Source organism: Girardinichthys multiradiatus, chromosome 15, assembly GCF_021462225.1.
Source record: "Girardinichthys multiradiatus isolate DD_20200921_A chromosome 15, DD_fGirMul_XY1, whole genome shotgun sequence".
NCBI classification, from domain to species: domain Eukaryota; kingdom Metazoa; phylum Chordata; class Actinopteri; order Cyprinodontiformes; family Goodeidae; genus Girardinichthys; species Girardinichthys multiradiatus.
The window spans coordinates 29982061-30008900 of record NC_061808.1 but is presented as its reverse complement, the minus strand read 5'-3'; the positions used below and the strand labels follow the sequence as shown (position 1 = coordinate 30008900).

At 39.7% G+C, this 26840-nt stretch overlaps 1 protein-coding gene across 1 annotated transcript; it reads left to right on the top strand.

The window, feature by feature from the left end:
- Positions 1–11742: 11742 nt before the first annotated feature.
- On the top strand, positions 11743–24155 carry flrt2 (fibronectin leucine rich transmembrane protein 2). The gene is made up of 2 exons (XM_047387180.1): positions 11743–13878; positions 18822–24155. Exon 2 carries the CDS (start codon positions 19241–19243, stop codon positions 21218–21220), a length of 1980 nt encoding a protein of 659 aa, XP_047243136.1. The 5' UTR covers positions 11743–13878; positions 18822–19240; the 3' UTR covers positions 21221–24155.
- Positions 24156–26840: the final 2685 nt, after the last annotated feature.

Here is a 26840-nt window from a genome sequence, read left to right as displayed (position 1 = left end):
GACGTGTAGGACTTGATATTACATGAATTTCCAAAATGTTACTTTTCTGGGATTTTTTTCTGACCTCAGTGGACAACAGCTTGATCTCAAGCAGAAGGCAAAACAGGAAAGATTATTCCTTCTTCTGTTTCCAGAAGAATCCCTCAGCAGTCATGTAGGTCTGCTCTGGTGAAACTATGGTAACAACTGAGCTAAGGAAAGTCTACACAGAAGCAGGTGACAGGTCACTTTGTGCTTTTATAGCTTATTATTTACCTCATCTTCAGTAACTGAGTTAAAAAACCTGCATCAAACATCTGAACTTCAAAATGTCATGCCAAAGCTTTGTAACCAAAACTGTAAAAAATATTGTTCAGACCAACATGGTTTAAGGAAAAAATAAATAAAAACCTATCCAGGCATCTTTACACTGATGCCCCTAAATGAAGTTTGACCAACTTCCCACAGAAGTTGTCTAATATATGAATAGATCTCAGCTGTGTGTAATCTATTCTCAGTATGAATTCAGCGGTTCTGTGAAGGCCTCAGCAATTTGTTAGAGAACATTAGTGAATAAACAGTATCATGAAGAACAAGGAATACTGCGCAAAATTGTGGTGACATTTAAAGCAGAAAAGGTAATAAAACAATATCCCAACTGTGTAACATATCACGGAGTGTTGTGAAATCCAATGCTTTGCAATTGTTCAAGAGGTAAAAAAAAAAAACATTGTTAAGCTGTTAGAAGTATTGTTTGCTATGTAATGGGCACAGGAAATATGTGGAAGAACCTCCTTAGGTAAGATAAGACCAAACCCGATGCTGTTTGGCCTTAAAGGCAAATGGCTATGAGTGATGGAAAGCTAACACTGCATTTACCCCTAACACACCATCCCCATGGTAATACACGGTGGTGGCAGGACCACGCTGTGGGGCTGCTGTTCTTCAGTAAAGACAGTAAAGCAGTTCAGAGTTGGTGAGAACATTGTTCACAGAGGTGCTCCATCCAACCAGACTGAGCTTCAGTTATTTGGCAAATAATGAACAAACATTTCAGTCCCTAGATGTGCAAAGCTACTAGAGACAAAGACTTGCAGCTGGAATTGCAACAAAAGGGAGGGGGGGTTAAAAGGTTTTGATTCATTTGGGATAAATACAAGTCATGGCACACTTTCCAGATGCTTACTTGTAAAAATAAGCATCATTTTCCTTCCATTTCTCATACTGTTAATCTGCTACTTTGGGTTGGTCTGTCATAGTTTCACGTTCGTGGAAAGATTTTGTTCTGAATATTTTTTTATTTCACCTTTTTGCAACACTTTACTTCTCTTTCTTTGTATCTTTCAGTATGATCTTGTTAACCTGTACAGGGTCAAAGTTATGAACTACATTAAATTGAGGTGGGAAGACCATCAAAATATTTTTCTTATACATGTTCAAATATCCTTTCCAATGTATGTTGAGTCAATGCTTATCTTTGTTTGAGTACATGTGATAATTGTGGTGATCAGTACCCCCACCCCCTTCGTCCAGCTCCTCTGCAACTAATCTGCCCTCAGACTGAAAGCATGCCTTTGCTCCTGTGTGTCACTGAATGACTTATCTCCCACATTCTCATAATCATCATGAATCCCCGTGATGACCCCCTGACTAAGGGTCTGCATCCACATTTGTGCAGACCCTTCTTTACTGACTCATGGATCTACAGTATTTAGCACAGTTTAGCCTGGCAAGCCAGAGCAGGCTTTAGCCTCCTCGCACCCACCCAGAAGACTTCCTCTCTGCTCGCCTCAGAAGGGGGAAACTCTGTCCAGATGTGACTTCAAACAGAAGAAAAGCTGCAGAGATTGGAGGTGGGATCAGGCCCATCTTTCGCATGACCCCAGGACCCGCTTCTTCCTGGCATCTGTCTAGTTTTCTTCTCCACTGTTCTTTTCTGTGCTGATCTCTTGAAAGTTGTTTTATCGTTGTTCCTTTCATGGCTCGTAGAAGGACAAGGCTGTTTTTAACAAGTCCTCATCCGTCTGATTGGCCTTGTTGTTACCAAACATCAGATAAGAAAGATGACGTGATACAGCCCAGTATCTCGAGGAACTTTGTTCTCCTTTGAACTATCACTCAGATTTGCATTGTTCTCCAGTTTTCCTTCCTCCTCAGCTTCCTCACCTATTTAGTATGACAATACAATGGACTTCGAATAAGTAAGTGTTATATAATTCACCTTAATGAAGGTCGTTGTTATTGTTTCAGTTGCTGAGCTCAGCATGAGCTTTACTCAGATATGCATACATGGTCATTTTTCAGCAAATTTGAAAGCTTGGAATGCAGCTCTGTGAAGCTGTTTTAAGACACAAAATGCTAACATATGCTTTTAAAAACAGGGTTAACAGAAATTCTCTAATTTTAAATTCAACACTGATCCAGACACAAATTCCTAATTTTGTTGCAGTTTTCTAGCATTATAGACATTTTAGTAAAAAAAAAAAATTACATAGTTGGGTTTTATTATTGGTTTGTTTCGGAAATCTTGACACCAATACAACGTGAAGGTGGGCTTCCAGATAGGCAGTGTGATAAAGGGCTAGTTTACTGTTTTTGGCATCTGAGCAACTTAAATCAGCTGTGTTTGAAAATCTATTCCATGTCGACTTGTAAAATCAATAATCCTACTTTAAGCCTCCTGGGTCACTGGTCACTTTTTTTTAGTAGATATTTGTAGAACGTTGGCTGTTTTGATGCAAATGGCATAAAATTGGGCCATTGTGGGAATTTTAATTTTAATGATTTGAGTATTTTTTTCCAAGCATCTCATATGTTATTTTAAATTAAACAGAGCAGTCTATGTCCTGCCATTTTTTGTGCCTTTGACTCCCAGTGAAAATGCATTATTTGAGTGCTATTTTAATTTAACAAATGTTTCGCAGTCTGCTATCATTACCTGGTGTTGACATACCGTAAATTATCATGTTTTATTGTGTTCTTCTAGGTGACCAGATTTTTTAAATCTAATTATATGCATGCAGGGTATATAACATGTAGTTTTGGAAATGTTTGTAAGAACCTTGCCACAAAAAAAAAGATATCAGAAACAATGTTCTGCCAACTTTTGACACACTCAAGCAAGGCTATACAAGAAGACACTTATCTGAAACACACCACCATGTCGACCTCTGAAAAAAAGAATGTTTTAGAGTGGCCTAGTCAAAGTCCAGACTTCAATCTGATTACGAAGCTGATATTCATGCTCAGAATCTCTCTAATTTGACTGAATTAAATCAACTCTGCAAAGAAAAGTAGGAAAATGTATTCACTGTGATGTAAAAGCTCATTGCCAGTTATTGCAAACATCTGACAGTTGTTCCTGCCAAAGTTGGCACAACCAGTTAGTAAGTTCAGGGTGCAATCACCGTTTTAAAATAGAGACAAGTAGAAAATGGCTTCTTGTATTTACTGTATTGTATTTGCCTGAAAATAAAATGATTTTGGCAATTTGAAACATCTGGATGGCGAAAAAGAAAAGATGACAAAAGAAACCTGAGTAACTTATTCCAAACACTGAGAAAAGGAACGTAACGGTCAAGCTTTAACAGAACAACTTTGAAACAAAACGGAACACAGCAATTTCCCTTCTTCTACAAGTCATCTTGCCTGGCCACCCTACTTAGAACTGCTTGATCTAAAGACACCTTAAAAGATGGCTACGTTCACATTTCTAACTTAATTAAAAACATAAAATACCAGTGAGGAGTGGTGCTTGAATTTGAACATATTTAATCTAACATCAAATCCTAAAGAGGGACTGTTTTGTCCAGAGAATGCAGGTTGATACAGACCAGATCAATATTTTTCAGTTGGTAATGTTGGGGTTGTGAACACGTGTGCATACTGCTGGAATCCATTCAGAACTCCTTAGTAACAATGCAATTGTATTTAACCCTTGTGTGGTGTTCATATTGTTTTTACTCAGCCAATGTTTCTGGGTCTGGTGGACCCGTTGCATTTTGTGATTTTTAATGCCTCATAATCAAACACTTAATTAAAATCATGATATGAGTGGAAACAAATTTACAATTAATTTACATTAATTGTATCATTTTTGCTTCAGTAAATAATGAAAATGGGTCCCACAGACCCGAACACCACACAAGGGTTAATAGAAAATGACACAAATAAAGTGGCGGTCCAATCAACAAAGCCCTTATACTAAACAATACTGACAGTAGAAAAGCTAAAAACAGACCTTACTTTGAAAAAAGTCTAAAAACCTTTATGAAAACGCTTAGAATACAAACCTGTCAGTGTAGCCCTATGCTGAAAATACAATATTGCGAGGCAATTATCTGATGTACAAAATGTTAGGAGGACAAGGATAACATGGCAGTCCTCTCAGAGCGATTTTAACCCAACCCCCCCCAAACTCTTGCTCCATCTCTGAGTATGCCTTCCCACCTTCTGCCTCCCATCCCTCTCTCTCTCTATCAACAGGACTACAGGGGCTTGCTTGTTGTCACGTCAATGTTTTTACAGCCTGGCATTAGCATAGGGCAGCATTCAGTGAGGACCATGCATTCGCCCTGGTCTCCTCTATATTTCACAACTGAGGCCGTGCTTTCCGCATGAACTGCCACATATGAAATGGGCCTGATTGAGTGCTGCTAGGCTTTTGACAGCTTCCCCATCAATTTTACTCTTTTTATTAAAGTAACTATATGGCCTGCTGATAAATCTTTACACCACATGTAATATCACACATGATATTTTGCAGGCACATGGGGCATCGCTTTACAATGCAAAAGTATCAGTGCCCTCTGAGTACTTTTACATTTTATCAGAATGCAACCGTAAGCTTTAATGATTTTATTGTGTTTTTCTTTTATACAAAAATTTGAAATATGGAGCATGGATCTGGCTTTAAGTCCAAAATTTGTAGAACCACCTTTTGATTTAAGGGGCAAGGTTTTGGGGTATTGCTCTGCCAGTTCTGCACATCTAGTAAATAATTTTTGTTCTTCTTTGCAAATTAACAAACTCGGTCAGACTGAATTGAGTGATGTGCAAATATCAATAATGAAGTCTTGCCACGGATTCTCAGTTAGATTTAGGTCTAGACCTTGTCTGGGCCATTGCAACACATGAACATTTTGTGATCTAAACTGTTTCATTGTAGCCCAGGCTGTATGTTTTGGGGTTGTTGTTCTGCTGGAAGGTGAACCACCAACTCAGTCTTTTGCAGCTTCTATCTTTCCTTCCTAATTGTCCTGCATTTAGCTCCATCCATCTTTCCTTTAACTTTGACCAGCTTCCTTGTTCCTGCTGAAGACAAACATCCACAAAGCATGATACTGCCATTACCATGTTTAACTGTGGGTATGGTGTGTTCGCTGTAATGAATAATGTTACTTTTCCAACCGTTTCATACATCTTTAATTTCAGTCAGTCAGTCATTTTCTACCGCTTATTCCATAGTGGGTCGCGGGGAAGCTGGTGCCTATCTCCAGCAGTCTATGGGCGAGAGGCGCGGTACACCCTAGATAGGTCGCCAGTCCATCGCTGATCTTTAATTTCAGTTTAGCATATTTCACCAAACATTTCTGTCATAAACCAGCAAAGAAGAGCCACCTCTTAGCTCCATTCTGGGAATTCCTAAGTTGGAGACAGCATCATCCTAGACAGCTGTGAGTGTACAAAAAAATCTGGTCAGCAGTTGAGGAAGACAAAAAACAATATTCAACCCAATAATGGCAGATGAACCTGGTGTAGCGACCCTATTGGTAGACAAGCAAATGCTTCAAATTTGAATTAGAATTTTGGTCTTTTCATCTGAAATGACTACTGACTCCTGCTGCTGGCTGGTCGCACAAGTCATACATCATTATTATATTCCTTGACCCGTGACTTGCCCCTTTGCAAGTCAGCTGAAGCAGGGCTGTGACTGCCTGGCGGGTCTGTGGTGTAACAGAAGGGTGGCTTGGTATCTATGTCCCACATTCCTGAGCAAAAGTGACTAGCTAAGATAATACTGACAACTTAGAAATATTATTTTGCCTCAAATAAAATCCTGAAGCCATTCGGAGTCAAAATTAATAAAAGCCAGGGCTTCATTTTAAGGAATGTTGCAAGCTATGTTTATTTGTGTAATATTACCTGTAAAGCTATATGCAGCACGTTAAAAACCAGACGCTTTATGAGTAAAACATACAGTATGTTGTTGACTGGCTCGCCTCGTCGGCTGTGTAAAAAAAAAAAAAAACGCAGCACTCTCTGCTCGGAGCCCTCCTGGGGCATGAGGCATATGTAGATTGATAATCGACAGAGGCAGACGTAATTACACCACCTTAGAAATTAATGAATGCATTGATCGCCCACTCTAAACATAATCAGCATATTTTCCTCAAAGCCTTGCGAATCTCGAGCAACGGGGGCCGATTACATCACAGCTGACCATGATACTGTGGTTTCCCACACTCTGGTTCCTGAAAAGGTCTTGCCAATACTTGCGGGGAAGGGTTTTTAAACACTCGTGCTGTTGGCACCTTTGAAGTGCCTCTCAGTGTCCAGATGTAAATACATGCAGGGGAGGAATGTGATAAGCTAATGATGTCTCCAGGGAACAGAGTGGATACAACCAGGGGAAAAACATATCTGCATATCTAAGTCGACCGTTTTTTTTTTTTCTTTAAGCCCATCTACTCTCTGTTAACAGAGTCTGGGGCCTGAGCAGGAGCAGATGGACAGATCAAGCTTTGAAGTTCTCTGGGGTCATGAGTATCTGCAGTTTTATCACGCTGCACAAGCATGCAGAGTAAATATGCCACACCAAAACATAGGGCAGAACAGGGGGAATTTCCACTTTGAGATTCACGAGAGGGTGTACATGGATATATTGCTCTGCCTTTCTACAATGTAGATCCTTTAGATACAGTGCCTTAGAATCTGAAAGTATTCCTTATACTTTTTCACATTTTGTCATGTTAAAAATCCCAAATTTCAATGTACTTCAATAGTGTTTTATGCCATAGCCCAACACAAAGTAGTGCTAGTAATAGTAAGGATTTGAAAAACAAACAAGCATGTTTTTCATAATGCTTAGAACTGAAAACGCACATGCCCATATATCTCCTCTTTCTCTTTTACCCCTGAATAAAATCCAGAAGTCACTAAATTACAAAAGATTCCACAAATGTCTATTTTCATCTTGTTAAAGTTTGCAGAGAAATGGGAATGCCCCAAACTGACAGGCCTGTTAAAAACGCATAATTTGGTAAAGGAGCTAAGAGGCCCACAGTGATTCTGGAGGAGCTGGAGAGAGAGTGGCAGCTCATGTAGAAGAATGCAATGACAAGACAACTATTGGTGATGCAAAATTTTACTATTTGGATTAAATGTAAAATGAACTGATTGATGGAAAACTCTACCTGCAAAACACACCACTTCCATGCTTAAACGTGGTGATGGCAGCATCATGCTCTGGGGATTCTTTTGTCAGCAGAAACAGGGAAGCTCCTCAGAAAGAGTTAACGGGAAAATTCAAGGAGCTTAATGCGGGCCAATCCCGGTGAAATTCTTTTAGGAGCTGCAAAAGACCTGAGACTGGGTTGTGGAGGTCCACCTTCAAGCAGGACAACAGCCATAAACCTAATGCCAGATCTAATATGGAATAATTTAGTTTAAAGCATAAAGTTTAAAAATGGCCCAGTCAAAGTTCAAACGTAAATCCAATTGAGAATCAGTCGCAAGACTTAAGGACATTTTTGTCACAGCAGCGTGGCATCCAATCTGACTGAGCTTGAGCTATTTTGCAACAAACAATGGAGAGAGATTTTAGTTTCTATAAGTGAAAAGCTGGTACAACCACACCCCTAAACACTTGCAGAAGTGAGTGCAACAAAATGTGGTTCTACAGAGGGGCTGAATACAAATGCACATCACAGTTTACAGATTTGTATTTGTAAGACATGATCTGTGATTTTCCTTTTACTTCACAGTATACATAAAATCCCAGTACAGACATGGAAGTTTGTGGGTGTAATGTGACACAATGTGAAGAACGTCAGAGGGTGTGAATGCTTTTGGCAGATATTTTATAACATACAGTCATCAAACTATAAAAGAAGGTACCCAAACAAAGAGACATCATTATTTTATCTAAAACAGGAATATTATGAAGCTATTTCATACTTAACTGCTGCCCAGTTATTTTGCTTGGCAACAATATACACAATCAAATTAACGGGCCACATAATGGCGCCGGTGTATTTGTCCTCAGAGGGCCCGTCAGGTAGCTATAACTTTTTTTCTCATTTGTGTGCTTGAAAGAGACATTCCATAATGCAGCAGCAACAGGGAACGAAGTGCACCATCGCAAAGCACGTCCATCAAAGAGAAAATAAAAATAGGCAGTTTCCTCTAAATTCACTTAATCAATAATGCATGCCGTGCAGGGAAGCTTGATTTATAAAGGAATTAAATGTTGTGGACTGGCCCTCGCAACAGCCGTCTGTCTCAGGGACATGGTAGATGAACTTGGACATGAAAGGAAGATCCTTAGAACAACTGAATCATCTCGTGGCAGAGTTGGCAGGTTAGGCCATATTGGCACATGTGAGTGGACAAGGCTTGCTTCATAAAATGACAGATGTGATTTAAGTGGGAGCCTTGTTATTTGTTGGAAGTCTGGTGTATTATTTATATATGTTGAAACAAGTCACCAGAAGTCAAACATTAATACCACTCGAGAACTGGAGACAGAGATGAAAGGGAAATGTGCACCTGCTGACCTGTGTGGTTCCTGTGACTCCTGTGTGCCTTTCCGACCTCAACTGTCAGACAAAAAACAAAGAACGACAGGTTTAATATTTTTAAAAGTAAAACGGGGCCTTTTAATCTGCTTGTCTTATGGTTTTCATTTGTATTTCATTTCTTTTCTGTCTCAGTGAACTTGAATTAAACAGAAACAGCAATAAGATTAAATTGCTGTAGCTGATGTACCTCTGACAATTGATACCTCAAATTGCATACAGATCCACCATAAAATACCATACTGCTTTACTGACTTGCTTCTTCATAGCCTACACACAAATAAAATATATGCTTTCATCATTCAGCTGTTATGTTTGGATTCACCCCAGAAGAACAGACACTACTGTATATACCAACATAATTTGAAACTGCACCAACATTGTAAATCGAACTGGTGTAGGTCAGTAAGTTGATGATAAATGCTGAAAACTACACGCATCTAGCTGAGAGAGAGACACGGATATTTATGTAGTTATACATTGCCAAACAAAAGGTCCCGTTGCCTGATCGTGGAAGAAAGGGTGTTATGATTAAAACGTCTTTATCTGGCCCCTGACAAAATTCTTTATTGAATAGACACAGAAAACATGATGTTGTCCGCTGTCTAAACCAATGGAAGTTCTAAATGTGGGAGATACGGCTCACTGCCCAGGGCACCATTTCATCAGAGGGCAGCAGGAGATTTAAAGATTTAAAACATTTCCTGTTTCCAGTCAGTGCGGAGTGGACACTTTATGTTGTGACAATGGTAAATATTATAAGAATATATAGCCATACTCGACTGGCAGCTAAAGGCGTAACTTTTTATTCACTCTTCGCTCTTTATGATGAATCCAGGCTACTCTTGAACATTGCTAATTCAGTATTTAAATTACTTAGACTGACCAAACCTAAACTGGAGTATTCTGCACTGAAAAGAGAATTTTTGATTTATAAAACCTCTGTTTTATAAATCATGGCATTAGGGCCACTTTAGATTAAGACACTATGAGAAAGACTTTATACTGGAGACTAGTTAACCCTGGACTGAATCATTCTACACTGATCACTGATTCTTTAAAACAAAGTTTGAATTGTGAAACCGTTTTTTATTTATTGGTCCAAAGAGCTTGAAATGGTAACATCTAAGTAAAGATGTCCAAATATGGTCAAAAAGAGCTTGTGTATACATTTTCAGAAGATCTGAAATTTCATGTTAAAATCTCACTTTCTGGTTAATTGAGTCAGGATCTGCTAAGGATTATTTTAATTAGGTGAAAACATATGAGACAGGCACAAGAAACAACTCTTCAGTTGGTTATTAAATCTGGAACAGCAACAAAGACCACAACATAATAAACAGAAAGAGATAAAGATGCACTGATCAGGCTTTTATAAATATCAAGCAGAGCTTTAAAGCATTAGCTGTAGTGCTCCACTTGTGAAAGTAAATCTGTTGGGTTTTTTCTTGGTACTCAGACAACAATTCTGAGTGCTACTCTGCCAGACAGGACACGGCTAAAAAAAAACAAAAACATCTAAGTTCTCAAGAAACTGTAGGCTTTACTGCAGAACAGAACTAGCAATTTAGAAAACCGAACGAAAAATGTTTACACTAGCTTAATTTGATCTCCAGCTAAGCCATGCTCTCAGATTTTTTTCAAGCAATATTTACTGAATATAGGTGCCCTTACTATGAAAACTACAGGAACGCTACAGTCTATTTCAAGCTAAAAGCCTTGGCATGCTGAATGCTGGGAGTGATTCCAACTGACCCCAGTTTGCCCTAAATTCGAATGAATTGAGATAATATTTATTTGACAATTTGGGGGCACTCATAAACTGTGTATAGAATATTCAACCTTCAGCCCAAGATGGTGAGGTAATCATTAAGTATAAAGTAAAAACAAATATGGCACAGTAGCACAGCATAAGTTTTACATCCTTCCCGCCAGTTAAAAAAATACTATACAAAACTTGGGTGCATCATTAACCTGAGGACCTATTTATTTAACTAAGTGCTTGATTTATTCACATTAGACACATGTAAAACACATTTTTAAATATGATAATGTAGATGGTAACATAAACAGCAACAGCAGCTTTAGAAATGCTGCATTCTTCCATCAACAGCAGTTCGAAGAATGGGCTTTGAGTTATGCTGCTTAACCACTCCCACAATCAGAATCAGAATCAGAATCAGAAAAGCTTTATTGCCAAGTACGTTTTTGGACATACAAGGGATTTGTTTTGGCGTAGTCGGTGCAATACAGTACAAATTAAACAGTATAAACATATCTACAATATAATATAAATATATGTGCACAGTTTTAAGTGAGTGAGAGTAAATATAGAGCAGTATAAGATGCAAGAGCAATACAACAGTGCAGGTGATCATTGTGCAAGTAAAGCAGTGCAAGTAAAGCAGGAGTCCAAGCTGAGCGTTAATGTAACGCATAGAGTTACAGGTTACAGGTGTCCTGTCAGCAAAAAAAGGGGGGTTGTGGGGGAAAGGGAGAGTGTCAAGGTGTTTTAATCAGTCTAATAAAAAAAGTCCAAGGCTAACAGTAAATCCCCTAAGTGTACTGAACAGAGCCAGTGTGTAACGTATGGCTTTAATATTTTACCATTGGCTTCCTAAAACATTTGCATCTATGGCTGAAGCCCATTATGTCTTTGAAGCTGATAAAACAAAAGGAAATCACTGACATATTAAATTAGTTTTACCCAAGAAAATCTCTTGTGTCTAACATAAACCATAACATATATTTAACATACATTTTGGACACCAGGCTGGTAATTTTGTGTATGCAGTGGTTATTTGCCTAAGAAAAAAATCAGGCTTTTAATTCTGCCAGGAATCTTTTTTCTAATTAGAATCAGCAAATTAAAAAAAATAAATAAGTAACACAACTAATGAGGTGTCTTTAGGATGTGGTCTGCATTAGACTGCATTGGTCTTCCAGGTTGATTTTGGTTACGTTACAATTGCATTCTCTTTATGAATAGAACTGGAGGGTGGAAGGGTGAAGCGGAGAAGCGGAGGAGATAAAGACTGCATCAGACACACAGGAAACCATTGGATGTGGACAGGTGAAGAAGAGGTTATCAGATAGATAAGGCATGGAGTTATCAGTTTTTCACTGTTCAAAGTGACCGTTGTCGCAAAAGAGAATATAGAGTGTTGCAACAAACAATTTACCAGACGACCGTCATTATAGTTGAGGCTGAAATTACTTCCAGGTGTTTGACTTGTGCTAGTAACAATTGAAATGATGACCAATATGAATGGGGACTCAGTCAGTAGTCATTTTTGTTTTATTTCAAAATGTAAAAACTATGGAATGCCTAGCAAAATACACCATGCACTCATTTTACTCTTGAATATCTTCACAACAGGTCAACAGTGTAATAATATTCAAACATGTCAGAGTAGGATCAAAAGTTCACCCATAACGTTCACCCATTTACCCCAACCTCTGGGGTAAATGAATGCATCAGTTGGCTAAGGTGAAAACAACAAATGATGAGAGACACTTTTTTGATAAGGGTGATATTTGATATTTGGTTCTCTTTTTTGAGCTGTACACCACAGGGGAAAATGATCTGTTACAAACTAAACAATTTCTTTGTTATTTGCATTTCCACCCAATGGGAGTGGGGGCCCTCAGGTGTTGTGTAATGTTTAAGCAGTGTAAGAAAAGAAGCCACAAACCAGTATCGCATTCACAGCTTATGATTATGATTCAGGCATAAATTAAAGGGTAATTACCATGCTTCTTAGAGAGTCTGGGGTACATTTTACCCTCTGTTCAATCTTGAAAACATATTTTGTACAACAGTCTTTTAATGAAAACACAAACATGTTCTGAACACAGAACAAAATAAACATGTTTGCTGATAGGCGTATTTCTGTGGAGTCCTATTAAATACCTTGTGCCACAAATAGGAGGGTTGGGTAGGCGACCTGGCTCCTGCGCCTTTAATTCCTTTCTAAACTCAGGTTGAGGGTGCCCAAGCCACGATTCGTGCCAGTACCGCCACTGGATGTCCAAAGGTTGGCGAGGCCGTGTGTGGACAGATCTACTATACACTGCTTAATTTGTTAGTTTGACTGTTAGGGTTGGTCCTGATACCTAAAGAAAACTCGGAGAGGGTTCGAGGATTAGCTTTTTACTCGTTCGAAAAAATGACTGATTAAAAACTAAACTTTCTGAAGAGTTTGGGCTAATCATAAAATATCCCCACATGGTTAGTAGTGCAGCTGAGTGTTTTAGCCGACGAAATCCACTAATCCAGAGAAATAAAGAAACCTGCTGCGTGGTTATTTTTGTATGTTTTTTATTCCGTGGACGTGACTCCCAAGTCGAATTCCTGGATTTTGTGCATAAAGCGCAAATGAAAGCTGTGTTATCGCTGCCGTGTAAGGTAGGCTGGACGACTAAGGCGTAAGGATCAAGTCTGTTGAGAGGCAAACTATTTTGTGCAGTTTGAGGTGCGGCGGGGAGGATCTGTGGCTTAGAGCCATCACGGAGCTGCTGGAAGGAGAAGCATTCTTCACCGTTAGGAGAGGGCGGAGGGACGGAGGAGAGGAGAGGGAGGGAGAGGTGATCGGAGCAGGCACGTCGCACTATCAACTGAATCCATCTTGGAAAACAGCTCGCAGGGAGTCAGAGCTCTGAACCGCGCAGGCAGAGGAAGAGTTGAACCTCCCGACTTTTACAGCGCACACGGACGGACGCAGCTGGCCGGGATGGCCCGGGTCGGATCAGGGGAGTGCGTCCTCACCGCGCGGAGACGGTGTCTGAGCGGGGAGCCGCGTTCCTCGGTCCCGGTGCGCCGCGGACTGTGCTGAGTGGAAGCGGTGTAGCTCACTCCCTTACTCAAACAAACGGTAAAAAAAAAAAAAAAAAAAAGAAGAAAAGTGCGGACGGGGTGAGAGCGGAGACTCATGCTGGATAATAATATTAAGCTGTTCCGTGGAGTCGTCGGGTCCAAGCCGCCGATCGGAGCCCTTTACGCACGGACATACAGAAAGACCGCATGAAGGACGGAGGCTTGGTGAGAGGGCAAAAGTTAAATGCGGTTGCGGGGTTCGAGATGGACACGGGATCGCAAAAGGTACGGTGAATGTTTCATATTAAAGGTGGAGAAAAATGGTAGGATATGTGGCTCTTTCCTAAATTACCTTTGGATCGATGACTTTAATGTATGTGTTAAAGCGATCTTAAGTTAAAGCGTATAAAACAACTCAACCTAAACCCATTACATAAAATACTTTTTTTTCTCCATTACTTCCAAATTTGTAATTTATGTTAACTGGATATTAGATCAAGTCAAAGATTACTGCGCTTTACATTCTTCTGTTTTTCCTCCTTTTGTATTTAGAGGAGCTTTTCACTCTCGATGCACTGCACGCTTTCCTGCCCCTTCCTTTAGAAATAATTCATTCAGATGAACAGCGCACACAGGGCAGCCTTTTGAAGTATACCTGATCGCCTCTTTTTAAACGCCCATATCCTTAAAAAAAAAAATAAAAAAGTTTTTTAATTACGTTTCTGGCGCTAAACCCAAGTCTAATCGGATTGTCCTGGTCGCATATCACAGCGTTCATCTGGTGGTGAGAAACTGTGCTCCCTCGACTGGAAATGAAATTAAAGAAACGAAAAAAAAAAAAAAAAAGATTAGAAAAGAAAGAAAAAGGACCCCTGACGCACTGGTTCCTGTGTATTGTTTTATATTAGGAGGGTTTGGTGTTGTGCTGCTGCTTGTAGAAGGTTATAATTTGGATTCTTGGTGACGTTTGATCCACGCTGCCATAATAATCTTGATGCTGCTGCCTTCTGCTGTTGATTCAGCCGCATTTTATCGCCTCATGTGGTTGCTTATCCTCACCCCACCACCCCCACTCCACACACACACACCTCCCCCCCGCTTCTCCAACTACCACCCCTGAAGCTTATTTGATTAAATTTAGCTCTTTTCAATTTAGAAAAGTAGATCACAGATGTGTGTCAAAGGATTGTTCGTCTGTCCCTGGCTTCCATCTCCACAACAAGCAAAGGCAGGGAATTGTAAAGAACCATGGTAATATATGTTATATAAACAAACATACATGTCTGTGTATGTTAGGGCTGAGACAATATATCCAGCTTAGGAGACATGATATTGGGTTCCGTATAACCAGTCAAGAGGGTTAGGTTTTTTTTTTTTTTTTATGAATAAAGGTTCCACAATTTTATTTAGTCCAGGTTTGACCAGCTCATATACAGCATTTTGGATTGTTTGTCCAATTCAAATGTGATCCTAAATCACAAAAAACATTTTTTTTGTGTGTCGTCACAAACAGAGTAAAGCTTTCAATAATCTCAAAGCATACTAGAAAGAATATCTGTTCAACTTTGATCAGTCTAAATATTTCAGATTTCACACTAGAGGTGCACAGCTGCCTTTCAGCCTCATGAAAAGCCTGTGAAAAACCCCAGTACATTAGCTCCATGGGAGGCCTTGCAGCAAATGCTAGCGATGACTAATATATCGGTGTTAACATCTGTATTGGCCGATGTTTGTCAGTTTTTAACATATACAGGTCCTTCTCAAAATATTAGCATATTGTGATAAAGTTCATTATTTTCCATAATGTCATGATGAAAATTTAACATTCATATATTTTAGATTCATTGCACACTAACTGAAATATTTCAGGTCTTTTATTGTCTTAATACGGATGATTGTGGCATACAGCTCATGAAAACCCAAAATTCCTATCTCACAAAATTAGCATATTTCATCCGACCAATAAAAGAAAAGTGTTTTTAATACAAAAAACGTCAACCTTCAAATAATCATGTACAGTTATGCACTCAATACTTGGTCGGGAATCCTTTTGCAGAAATGACTGTTTCAATGCGGCGTGGCATGGAGGCAATCAGCCTGTGGCACTGCTGAGGTCTTATGGAGGCCCAGGATGCTTCGATAGCGGCCTTTAGCTCATCCAGAGTGTTGGGTCTTGAGTCTCTCAACGTTCTCTTCACAATATCCCACAGATTCTCTATGGGGTTCAGGTCAGGAGAGTTGGCAGGCCAATTGAGGACAGTGATACCATGGTCAGTAAACCATTTACCAGTGGTTTTGGCACTGTGAGCAGGTGCCAGGTCGTGCTAAAAAATGAAATCTTCATCTCCATAAAGCTTTTCAGCCGATGGAAGCATGAAGTGCTCCAAAATCTCCTGATAGCTAGCTGCATTGACCCTGCCCTTGATAAAACACAGTGGACCAACACCAGCAGCTGACGCGGCACCCCAGACCATCACTGACTGTGGGTACTTGACACTGGACTTCTGGCATTTTGGCATTTCCTTCTCCCCAGTCTTCCTCCAGACTCTGGCACCTTGATTTCCGAATGACATGCAGAATTTGCTTTCATCCGAAAAAAGTACTTTGGACCACTGAGCAACAATCCAGTGCTGCTTCTCTGTAGCCCAGGTCAGGCGCTTCTGCCGCTGTTTCTGGTTCAAAAGTGGCTTGACCTGCGGAATGTGGCACCTGTAGTCCATTTCCTGCACACACCTGTGCACGGTGGCTCTGGATGTTTCTACTCCAGACTCAGTCCACTGCTTCCGCAGGTCCCCCAAGGTCTGGAATCGGCCCTTCTCCACAATCTCCCTCAGGGTCCGGTCACCTCTTCTCGTTGTGGAGCGTTTTCTGCCACACTTTTTCCTTCCCACAGACTTCCCACTGAGGTGCATTGATACAGCACTCTGGGAACAGCCTATTCATTCAGAAATGTCTTTCTGTATCTTACCCTCTTGCTTGAGGGTGTCAATAGTGGCCTTCTGGACAGCAGTCAGGTCGGCAGTCTTACCCATGATTGGGGTTTTGAGTGATGAACCAGGCTGGGAGTTTTAAAGGCCTCAGGAATCTTTTGCAGGTGTTTAGAGTTAACTCGTTGATTCAGATGATTAGGTTCATAGCTCGTTTAGAGACCCTTTTAATTATATGCTAATTTTGTGAGATAGGAATTTTGGGTTTTCATGAGCTGTATGCCAAAATCATCCGTATTAAGACAATAAAAGACCTGAAATATTTCAGTTAGTGTGCAATTAATCTAAAATATATGAATGTTAAATTTTCATCATGACATTATGGAAAATAATGAACTTTATCACAATATGCTAATATTTTGAGAAGGACCTGTAGTTTAGGTCAGAGGAGTACAATTGGGTTGATATTAATAACTATGTTTATTTACATCCTGTTGCTGTTTGTGTATGTATTTCGGGTGGAGGCCATGCGGTACTTGCTTGAGTATGTGACAATGATTTTTTTCACGGCATGTAAACTGTAGGGAAATATCAGTAAATATTGGCTATTGGTCGTAGAAGCTATTTTAATATCCGATATCATTACCGGCCCAAATTTTCATATCGGTGCATCCCTATTTTTAGAGGTTAGCCAGTGGAGGTATTCTCAGTCCTTCAAAATCATTTGTTTGTTAGTGAGGGTTTTTTCTAAGGGTCCACATTACTGCCACACAAGTGATTTAAAAGTATTAGAGGTTTTTTCAGTGTTGAAAGAAATAAAGATATCCTGAGTTCTGCCAGTCAGTTTGACAAAACAGCCTTAATTTCATCTGTGGTACAGCTGGAAAATAGAAAAGTCTCAATTATAGATACAGGGAGTTGATTGTTAAAACCCTCACCTTAATAAAGACTATTCTTATAGGCCCCATCTAGAAATAGATAGATAGATAGATAGATAGATAGATAGATAGATAGATAGATATGTATCTATCTATCTATCTATCTATCTATCTATCTATCTATCTATCTATCTATCTATCTATCTATCTATCTATCTATCTATCTATCTATCTATCTATCTATCTATCTATCTATCTATCTATCTATCTATCTATCTATCTATCTATCTATCTATCTATCTATCTATATCTAATTTGTTTTTGTTTTCTTGAAAAATTTCATGGCTGCCAGATGTTCTTCACCCAAATTTAATTTACAAAAGCGTCCTGGTCTCCTGCTCTCCTTAAAAGAAGCACAAATTCTGTCTGTTTTCCAATTCTGTGCCTTGCTGGCTTCTCCAAACTGTGCAGGAACTCTTCATCTACACTCATGGTCACTGCAGTGCTTAACATGCAACTCCTTGCTCCCACCGTTGTACTGACTCAGGGAGGGGCTTTGGTTAAAGCTGAAAACTGCAGATGACGACCACTATTTTTCAATCAGGTAGAGATGGTAAAGAGGTGTTTGATTGCTTGTAAAAGTTGGAATAATGGATCTGGTAGGAGGGGCGTCAATGTACTCCAAACCTGTCTAATTCTGAAATACAGGCCTGTATCGATTCTTTATAGCAGCTGGAGGGGGAAAATTATTTTCCCGTCCCATTCCGGTTGGCACGTCGTTTATGTCACGCTGGTCTGGAGGAGGAAGAGCCAACACCCGGCGTTTCTTTTCCTTGCATGCCTCTGCTCCCCCACAACATCTGTCCAAGGAGCTGTAAATAAAGACAAAATACTAACAATAAAAACAGGTGCAGCTTTTATTTATCCATTTTTTTGCCTCATGTTGTCTTCTGCTCACCAAGAGCCGTCTCGTACATCCGTGTTGACACTGAGAAAGCTGATGTCTTTATTAGCCTTATCTCTTTTTATCATGTTTTCCATTAAGCAGGCCCCGATGTTGCTGAGAAGCCCCTGTGAATCCATGAGCGAGTGTCCTTGCAGTGCACTATTACCTCCTTTGATAGAGCACGAGGGGAATAAAAGCCTTCTTTATGTCTGTGAGACCGGATGTGTGAGAGCTGTTCTGAATATTTATCAGACTTTTTTTTTTCTATAACATAGTCAGTGCATAATTCCAAACAGTATGTGACCCACCCTGTGTGTTTAATAGAGAGAGAAAGATTGATGGAAAGGTCTGTGTGTGTTTGTATGTAAAATAAAAAGATACAGGTCAGAAAAAAATAAAATAGAGGTCCCTATTTTTCCTCAAGAACAAACCCTTGTGAAAAACATACTTAGCAACCTTTTCTCCAATTTCCCACAGGTCTCTGGATCCGAATGTCGTCCCCCGTGGGCTTTGCGGTGGTTTGGGACCAGCAGTGTGTGACGGACAGGCGAGCAAAGTCTGTGGCGGCCTTCTCCTGTTCGTCTTCAAATTGGCTCCGGCTGAGCTCTGTGTGGAGCAGTGAGTGAAGGATTCTGCTATTGTTTGACATCTCAGCATGGATGGAGTCGCCACCACAAATGAGGCCGTCGCTCTTCAGCTGAGGACCGGCATTTACAGGATTACTGCCTTTGTTTCCATCTCCATTCCCAAATAATTGTCTTGTTGCAAGAGTTTCCTTAAGTGGACCTTTTTGCGGTGTTAGTTTTTTGGTGGATACGTACAGGTTATTGCCTTTTTTGAGGGGGTTATTGTTTTATTTTTGGTTTCCTTTTTGCCTTTTTTTGTTTTTTCTCACTATGGAGTTTCTGGCTGGACCGTGGAATAAAGATTGGGCCTCATTTTTGCAGTTTTGGTTGACTGTCATCCTTAGCCTTCAAATGCAGTTCAGCCCGATTGCTTCTTGTCCCCAAGTGTGTCGCTGTGATAAAGTGTTTATATACTGCAACGAACGCAGCCTGACATCAGTGCCTCTGGGGATAGGGGAGGGCTACAACATCCTCTACCTACACAACAACCAGATCAACAATGCTGGCTTCCCTGTGGAATTTCACAATATAGAATCCATAGAAGTTGTTTTTCTATATGGCAACCAACTGGATGAATTCCCCATCAATCTGCCCAAAAACACAAAAGCCCTGCATCTTCAGGAGAACAACATCCAAACAATCTCTAGAGCAGCCTTGGCTCAGTTGAGTAAACTTGAGGAGCTGCACCTCGATGATAATTCCATTTCTACAGTGGGGGTGGAAGAAGGGGCCTTTAGGGAGGCGCAAAGCCTTAAGCTCCTTTTCCTCACCAAGAACCACTTAAGCAGTGTTCCTATTGGCCTTCCTGAGGACTTGAAGGAGCTGCGGTTGGATGAGAACCGCATTGCTGTTATTGCAGAGGAGGCTTTTCAGAATGTGACACGCCTGCAGCGCCTTCTGCTGGACGGGAACCTACTGACGGACGAAGGCATTGCGCCAGGGACTTTTAAGGAACTGGGCTCTCTTCGAGAACTGGCCCTGGCTAGGAATTCCCTCACCTTTCCCCCACCCCTCTTACCCAGCCAGTCACTGGTCAAGCTCAGTCTCCAGGAAAACCTGATCGACCAGATCCCTGTAGCGGCCTTTGCAGACCTAAACAGGCTAGAAAAACTGGATATTTCCTCTAACCAGCTGCAGACTCTTACCCAGGGTGTGTTTGATGGCCTGTCGAGCCTGAAGCACCTCATAGTGCGCAGCAACCCCTGGCGTTGTGACTGCTCTGTGAAATGGGTGGTGGTGTGGCTCAAGTCTTTGCCGTCTTCCATCAACGCCAGGGGGTTTGTGTGTAACAGTCCAGAGAAGGTGCGAGGCATGACAATCAGAGAGCTCACGCTGGATATTATTGAGTGCCCTATTTTCCCTGACCAGACGCCTTGGCCCACCCTCCGCTCCACTCCTCCTCCCCCACCCACCACTGCCCCTATTACCACCATGACCTCCACCCTCATTACCACATATAACCCTTACTACTTTGACTCCCCCTCCCCTCCCTTACCACCTGTTCATAATAACCCCCCTGGACCTCTTCCTCCCTATGAGGATCCCCTTCAAATTTCCTTTCATGTGGTCAACTCCACCAACATTGAGGTGAGCTGGGCGTCCTATTTCACAGTCATGGCCTACAAAGTCACTTGGGTCAAAAGAAGCCAAAGCCAAAATGAAGGGATGCGGGAGAGGACAGTTAGTGGGGATCGACGGCATCTCATCCTCACCAACCTTGAGCCACGCTCGGTCTATCGGATCTGCGTTCACGTTCTGGACACCCTCAACTCCTACAGGCCGGGAGAGGATACAATCTGCTCCGAGGCTAGGACCAAGGCACCCGCTTCCACTAAGTCTCCCGGGCGTGAGCAAGCCCCACCGGACAGCCTGAACTCCACGCTGCTCATGGCTGGGATTATCGGCGGAGCAGTTCTCATCATTCTGGTCACGCTACTGGGCTTGTTCTGCTGGCACATGCATCGAAAGAGCCGGTCATCCTCGACCCAGTGGAAATACAACCGTGGCCGGAGAAAAGACGACTACTGCGAGGCAGGAACCAAGAAGGACAACTCCATCCTGGAGATGACAGAGACCAGTTTCCAGATAGTGGCTCTGAACAATGAGCAGCTGCTCAAAGGAGACTTCCGGATTCAGCCCATCTACACACCCAATGGGGGCATTGGATTTAGAGACTGTCACCTCAGCAACAACAGCATAGCCTACTGCAAGAGCAGCAACGTGCCCAGTACAGAGTTCTGCCACACATGATGCAGTATTCGGAGGGACACATACCAGAAACAACTGTTTAAATACACACTCTTTGTGTAGATGACATCTAAAAAAATACAAAAATTCTAGTGAAATATAACTGTAACATATATATTTCCAAGATCTGTCTACAATGTAATTTATACTGTGGATAATTATGTGGGATTCTCTGCTATCTTTTTTATTCTTAGAAAAAAAAGAGAAGTGTTTTCTTTCTTTTTTTATAACCTGCAGGGTTTTGAAAGTCATCTCAATGGTCAGTACTGTACATGAACATGGGTTTGTACAATCACAGCACCCACGGTGTAGCTCTTGACAGACGTAGCGTCAGCCTCGGAAACATAAGGGCCGCCTTAGAGGGCGGGGATCCTTTGCTAACCACAGAAAAAAATTAATGCCTTTTCTGGTTAAAAATCCTCACACCCCAAAATTATCATCCCCCTCCAACCAGCCAACCCCACCAATTGGAACAGAACAAGGGGAATTACTGCTGATTTGATTTGTTGTAGGAAATTTATTACTGGTTGTTGTGAAAAAAAAACAAAAACCTGCCGCCTGGCAGGAAATGAGCCGAGGTTGTAATCGTATGTCGGGGATGGAGAATGTCATCCATAGGTTGATGTTGTAATGTTGAAAACCCTGAAATTTCCCCAAAAGTGCCACAACACTAAAAAGCGCCTTTGTTCTATTGCTTTACAGAGGAGATAAGGATGGATTAGTCAGGACACAAACAAATTCTAGAAAAAGGATGTGCTCTTTTCAGAAAAATAATGTGGGCTTAAAAGCAACAAAATATTGTAGTCTCTAATGAGTTGTTTGGATCCCCTGAGAATTTTAATTGTGATTTGCTCTTATTCTATTTTCTTTCAATTCATATGGCCACAAGGGGGCAGTTTTTCCTTCAACGATGTGTGTGGGATAGAGTAATGGTAGAGAGGGCAGAGATCAGTTTACCTCCACCATTCCCCCAGAGCCCATTGCCTAGACAACATTACTCATGCTCAAGCAGCTTTGTGTGGAGTATTCATGCTTATCGAGCTACTTAATGACGAGGAAGCATTTAAAACTAACAGTATTTTTTTAGTGTTTGGTGGCTAAATGATATGGATTTTCAACTGCTGTCTATTACAGCATAAAGATTCCTCTGAGAGTGGAGCAAAAAAAAAGTATGATGAATTTGGAGATGGCTCACACTTAACGCTAATTATACACCCACATATTTCATCATTGTCCCAGCGTTTATTAGGCATAGTGATGAATTAGGAAATTACTTTGAGATCACACCCCACCCATGATCATACACAGTGCTGTGACCGGGCACCTTGTCTAGCTCATCATTATTTATCCCTTTGTCTCTGCTCGTGAGACGCCTTATTTCATATTCGGTTTGCTCGTCTCGAACAATGCACCTGCTCTCTTCACGGCAGTAGTAGCTGGAAGGATGATTCGCAGTCTGTCCAACTCGATTTACCCTCCATTCCAGGCTGCATGCTCTGATCCCTGCATGGGCTCAATTAAAACCCTTCTTCTGCCCTTTGGCTCATACGTTGCAGCAGCAGCAATTCAACATGTGAGAGGTCTCCATTTATGCACCTCTTAGGACTTTTTTTGATCTGAGACAATTTAATTTTAATGGGCCAAGCTTAAAGAATTCCCACCCACCTCTTTTCTCATAATCCTACCAAAAAAGGGAGAAATTATGTCAGCCTTATTTTCACTTGGCTGCATGACGCTCTCTCTAGAGGATACAGTCTTTAACTCTTTGCGAGTCTCCACAGATGTCTCTGCTCCAACATGTTTTATAAAGTAGTAGACGTTTGAAGCAGAATTATGTCCAAGGGCTCATAACACACTTTTTCCAGATTGTCAAGATCATCTCTAAGGATTTTTTGCAACAATCTGAGTATCTCAAAATTTGTTGTATTTGATTTTAATCCCAGCAGCAGACCCCAGTGCCAAACAATTCAGCAGAGAAATGCACTAAATAGATTAAACCATCTGATTAAATCATTTGTCGTCATAATTTGCTGTGCCGACCCCTGAAAGAGAAAAGCCGTAAGAAAAAGGAGTCACAACTTTCCATATAAAATTGTGTTTTTTTATTATATTTGTTTGCAAATTGAGACACTAGCTGAAGTTGTTAATTTAAAGTGATCATGAGCCAATTTTCATCAGAATGGCTTTAAATTATTATCATCACATCTAACCACAACGTGTACCAGTCACAAGTAGGATAACTAGAAGAATTTAATTTACAGTAGCTACAATGTGACTACAAGTTTCAAAGTGACAAATCAACAGTTCATTATTGGCTGTTGATGAACCTCTGATTTTTCCAAGTCGGAATTGCAGCTTTTTTGTTTCTGCTGTTTTAGTTGATTTTTCTTTACTTGATTTGACACTATTTGATTTTAAGGCATCAAGTTTCAAGAATTACCACCTTCCTCTGAGCTGTGCAGAAAAATCTGCAGAGCTCATTTTTTTATTGGCTGTATAAAACTCACTCTAGAAGATTATCTTTACCTCTTTGTGAAGCTCCACAGATTAAGTTGTTTGAACAGATTTTACAAAGTAGGTGAAACAGTTAAAGGAGAATAATTTTGAAAAGCTTGTTCCAAATCATTGAGGTAATCTGTAGACGGACTTAATCTAAGGCTCAGAGTATCGCAATTGTAGTTTCACTTCATTCTAATTTCAGCAGCACCACAGACTTATTTTCTTTTCTAATTATGTCTTACACATAAAATCAAGTTGATATTTCCTGTGTTCATTTACAGTTAAGCACATTATTTATATATCTGGTATGTTTAGATTTAAAATAAGATTTAAAATATTTATTCAGTCAAGAAGTTTGTTTCTGACAGAAAATGAGACATAGATGTAAGCTAACAAAATAATGTACCAGAAGTATCAACTTCTAAAAAAAATAATTCCAATGTTTTTTTTTTTTATTATCTTACTGTTCATTTTATTAAAAAATATGCATACTGAAAATTATTCATACCTTTTTCAATTATCAATAGAAACATTTTGATTGTCATTACACAAATGCCATCACCCTAATTCCTCCATGCCTCTTGTTCTCTGCCAGATTCAAGTATGGACTTTGGCTGGGCCACTCCAAAATGCTAATATCAGTTTTAGTAAAAAGAGACGTGCTGATAAAATTTAAAGATTACTTTACACCTAAAGCTGCCAGGGATTAAATAATTATTGGCCTAAATGTAGCTTGGAAGGTTAAGCTTTCCAAATTGCATCACATCTTTGTTAACAGTGTTATAATTACAAGTCGGAAACCAGATGCATTAGCCAATTGCGCTCACTGACCAGAATATGGTTTTAGCAAAACAAACCTTTTCAATAACATTTTATTGATAAGTACACCGAAGAAACTTGTTTGCAAAAATATATCGTATAGCAGCTACTGTATGTGTGTGACTGATTTGATAAAATATAAATGTACAGCTACTTACTGCAAGTTTCACAACATTTGTTTTTCTCACACTCGAATTTCAGGTTGGAGTTAAGGAACATGTATTTCCAAATCAATGTTCCAACTTCATAGTGAATTTCTCTAATCAAGGTTAAAAATGGAATGCAATATTTATTGAAAAAAGGGACATTCTGTTCTCTGCTGAAAAGAAACGCTAGCTTGGCATACCAGGAATTCATGAAATGTTGAAGAAGTTAAATTCAAATACTTTTTTCATACATTTAAACATGGATCTCCCTGGCTAATTTGTGGATACATTTACAAACATATGATTCATTGTTAGCCATTTCCATTTCAATACAAATGTATTTATAAAGCCCTTGAAAGAAAAACAGAGGCCACAGTGCAGTATAGATTACAGTAATAGGTAACACCTATTGAACCAAGAAAATTCAAAATTAATTTTTATTGGTAAATTTAAAAACACTGAGTTATTAATTTGCTCATTATTTTTAGTATGAGCTGTATTTTTCAACATTTCAACTTTTAAGTGGTTTAACTTTTAACCTTTAAGTGTAATGTGACCAGTGGTTCCATATGAAAAAAAAAAAAGTGTAAACTGACCAATTTTGAGGAATTCCACTGCAGAAATCAAACTAAAAACAAAAAATCTGAATATTAAATTTTAGCTATGCTCCAATAGCTGGCTGGCACAGTTTTCTTTGTATGACCTGATGATTCAAATTTTTTTTTTGTTCTTTATATAAGAGAAAATAATGTGCTGCAGATTTTTCAATTGTTCATAATTTGTAATCTAACAGAAAATGAAGGAATTGCTAGATTGTCCCCATTTATGGATCAACGCATATGTTCCTCAGCTTTATCATTTTTTTATTAAACAAAAAAAATCATTAATGTACCTGCTGTTGGTTGATGCATTTATAGGCCAAAAATGGTGGGAGGTCTTAGCTTTGATGTAATTAATAACTGTTAAACAAATTCAGTTTACAGCCATATTCAATAAAATAGAATATCAATGTAAACTTAATTTATTACAGTAACTCAACTCACCAAATGAAAAATATTATATAGAATAATTACACACAGACTAATGTTTTTTAAGCCTTTATTTGTGTTATGATGATTTCCCGCTTATAACAAATGAAAACATGACATTTAAGATTAGAATAATTAAACAGAATAAAACAATAGACCAATAACTATAAATTTTAATATATAAATGTGGACATTATAAGAAATATGTTTATGCCTAAAGGTTATTTTCAAAAGGTACTTTTAATCCGATAAACGATCCTCATCGGAACGCATTTCCTAATTTATTGACTATGATTGTATACCTGTCGAATGTCAATTAGATCTAAGTAGGGGAAAATGGTATAAGTCCTGTCTTTGGCTGATTCATGGATATTAAAAGCATATTTAAGTTTTGAATGTTAAAGAAGGAAAAAAAACTACTTTCAAGAAATTCTGTCACTGTTGTCATTATATCCCTATTTAATTGAATTACTAGCAATACTTATGTACTGAATCGATAACTGAAAGTCACTTGTTTCTTCTACTGTTATTTTGTGGGCCAGAAGGTGACAACTTTGGGAATCTTTTCTTTAAGCAAATATTATACAAGGTAGACATGATTAGATGGGTTTATTATTAACTTCTGTGGTTACCAAAGCTTCCCCATTTTTTATTTCACCACTTTTCTACGAATATTTACATATTGGCTCACCTAACTCACGGTGTCCAACAGCACCGACCGGGCTGCTCTGATTTGCTCTCTGCTCAGCATCTAAATGACAATTCCCCGTGTTTGGTTGTTTACGTACTGTTCCTGCTGACAGTTCTCCCACGTAGTTACCATGAACCTTGTTTTCCTGCTTTTTAAGATAAAAGTCCCATTTGAAACCCACATGCTGGTCTAACAAGTCAGGTCAAATCATTGCCACATAGTATCTGCCTGTCTGTGAATGTTTAACGGAGACAGATATTTGCCTTACCTTATTTTGTTGGACTGAATGATGAGCTAAACAGAGTTAAAATGGGGGAAGATGAGAAAAGACATGAAGAGGCATCAACCAGAAAGCTGAATGGAAAGCACATTTCTTACAGAGCCCTAACAGGCAAACAAACTGTTAGTATAAAACATACTAGCTAACCGGTTCAGCCAAC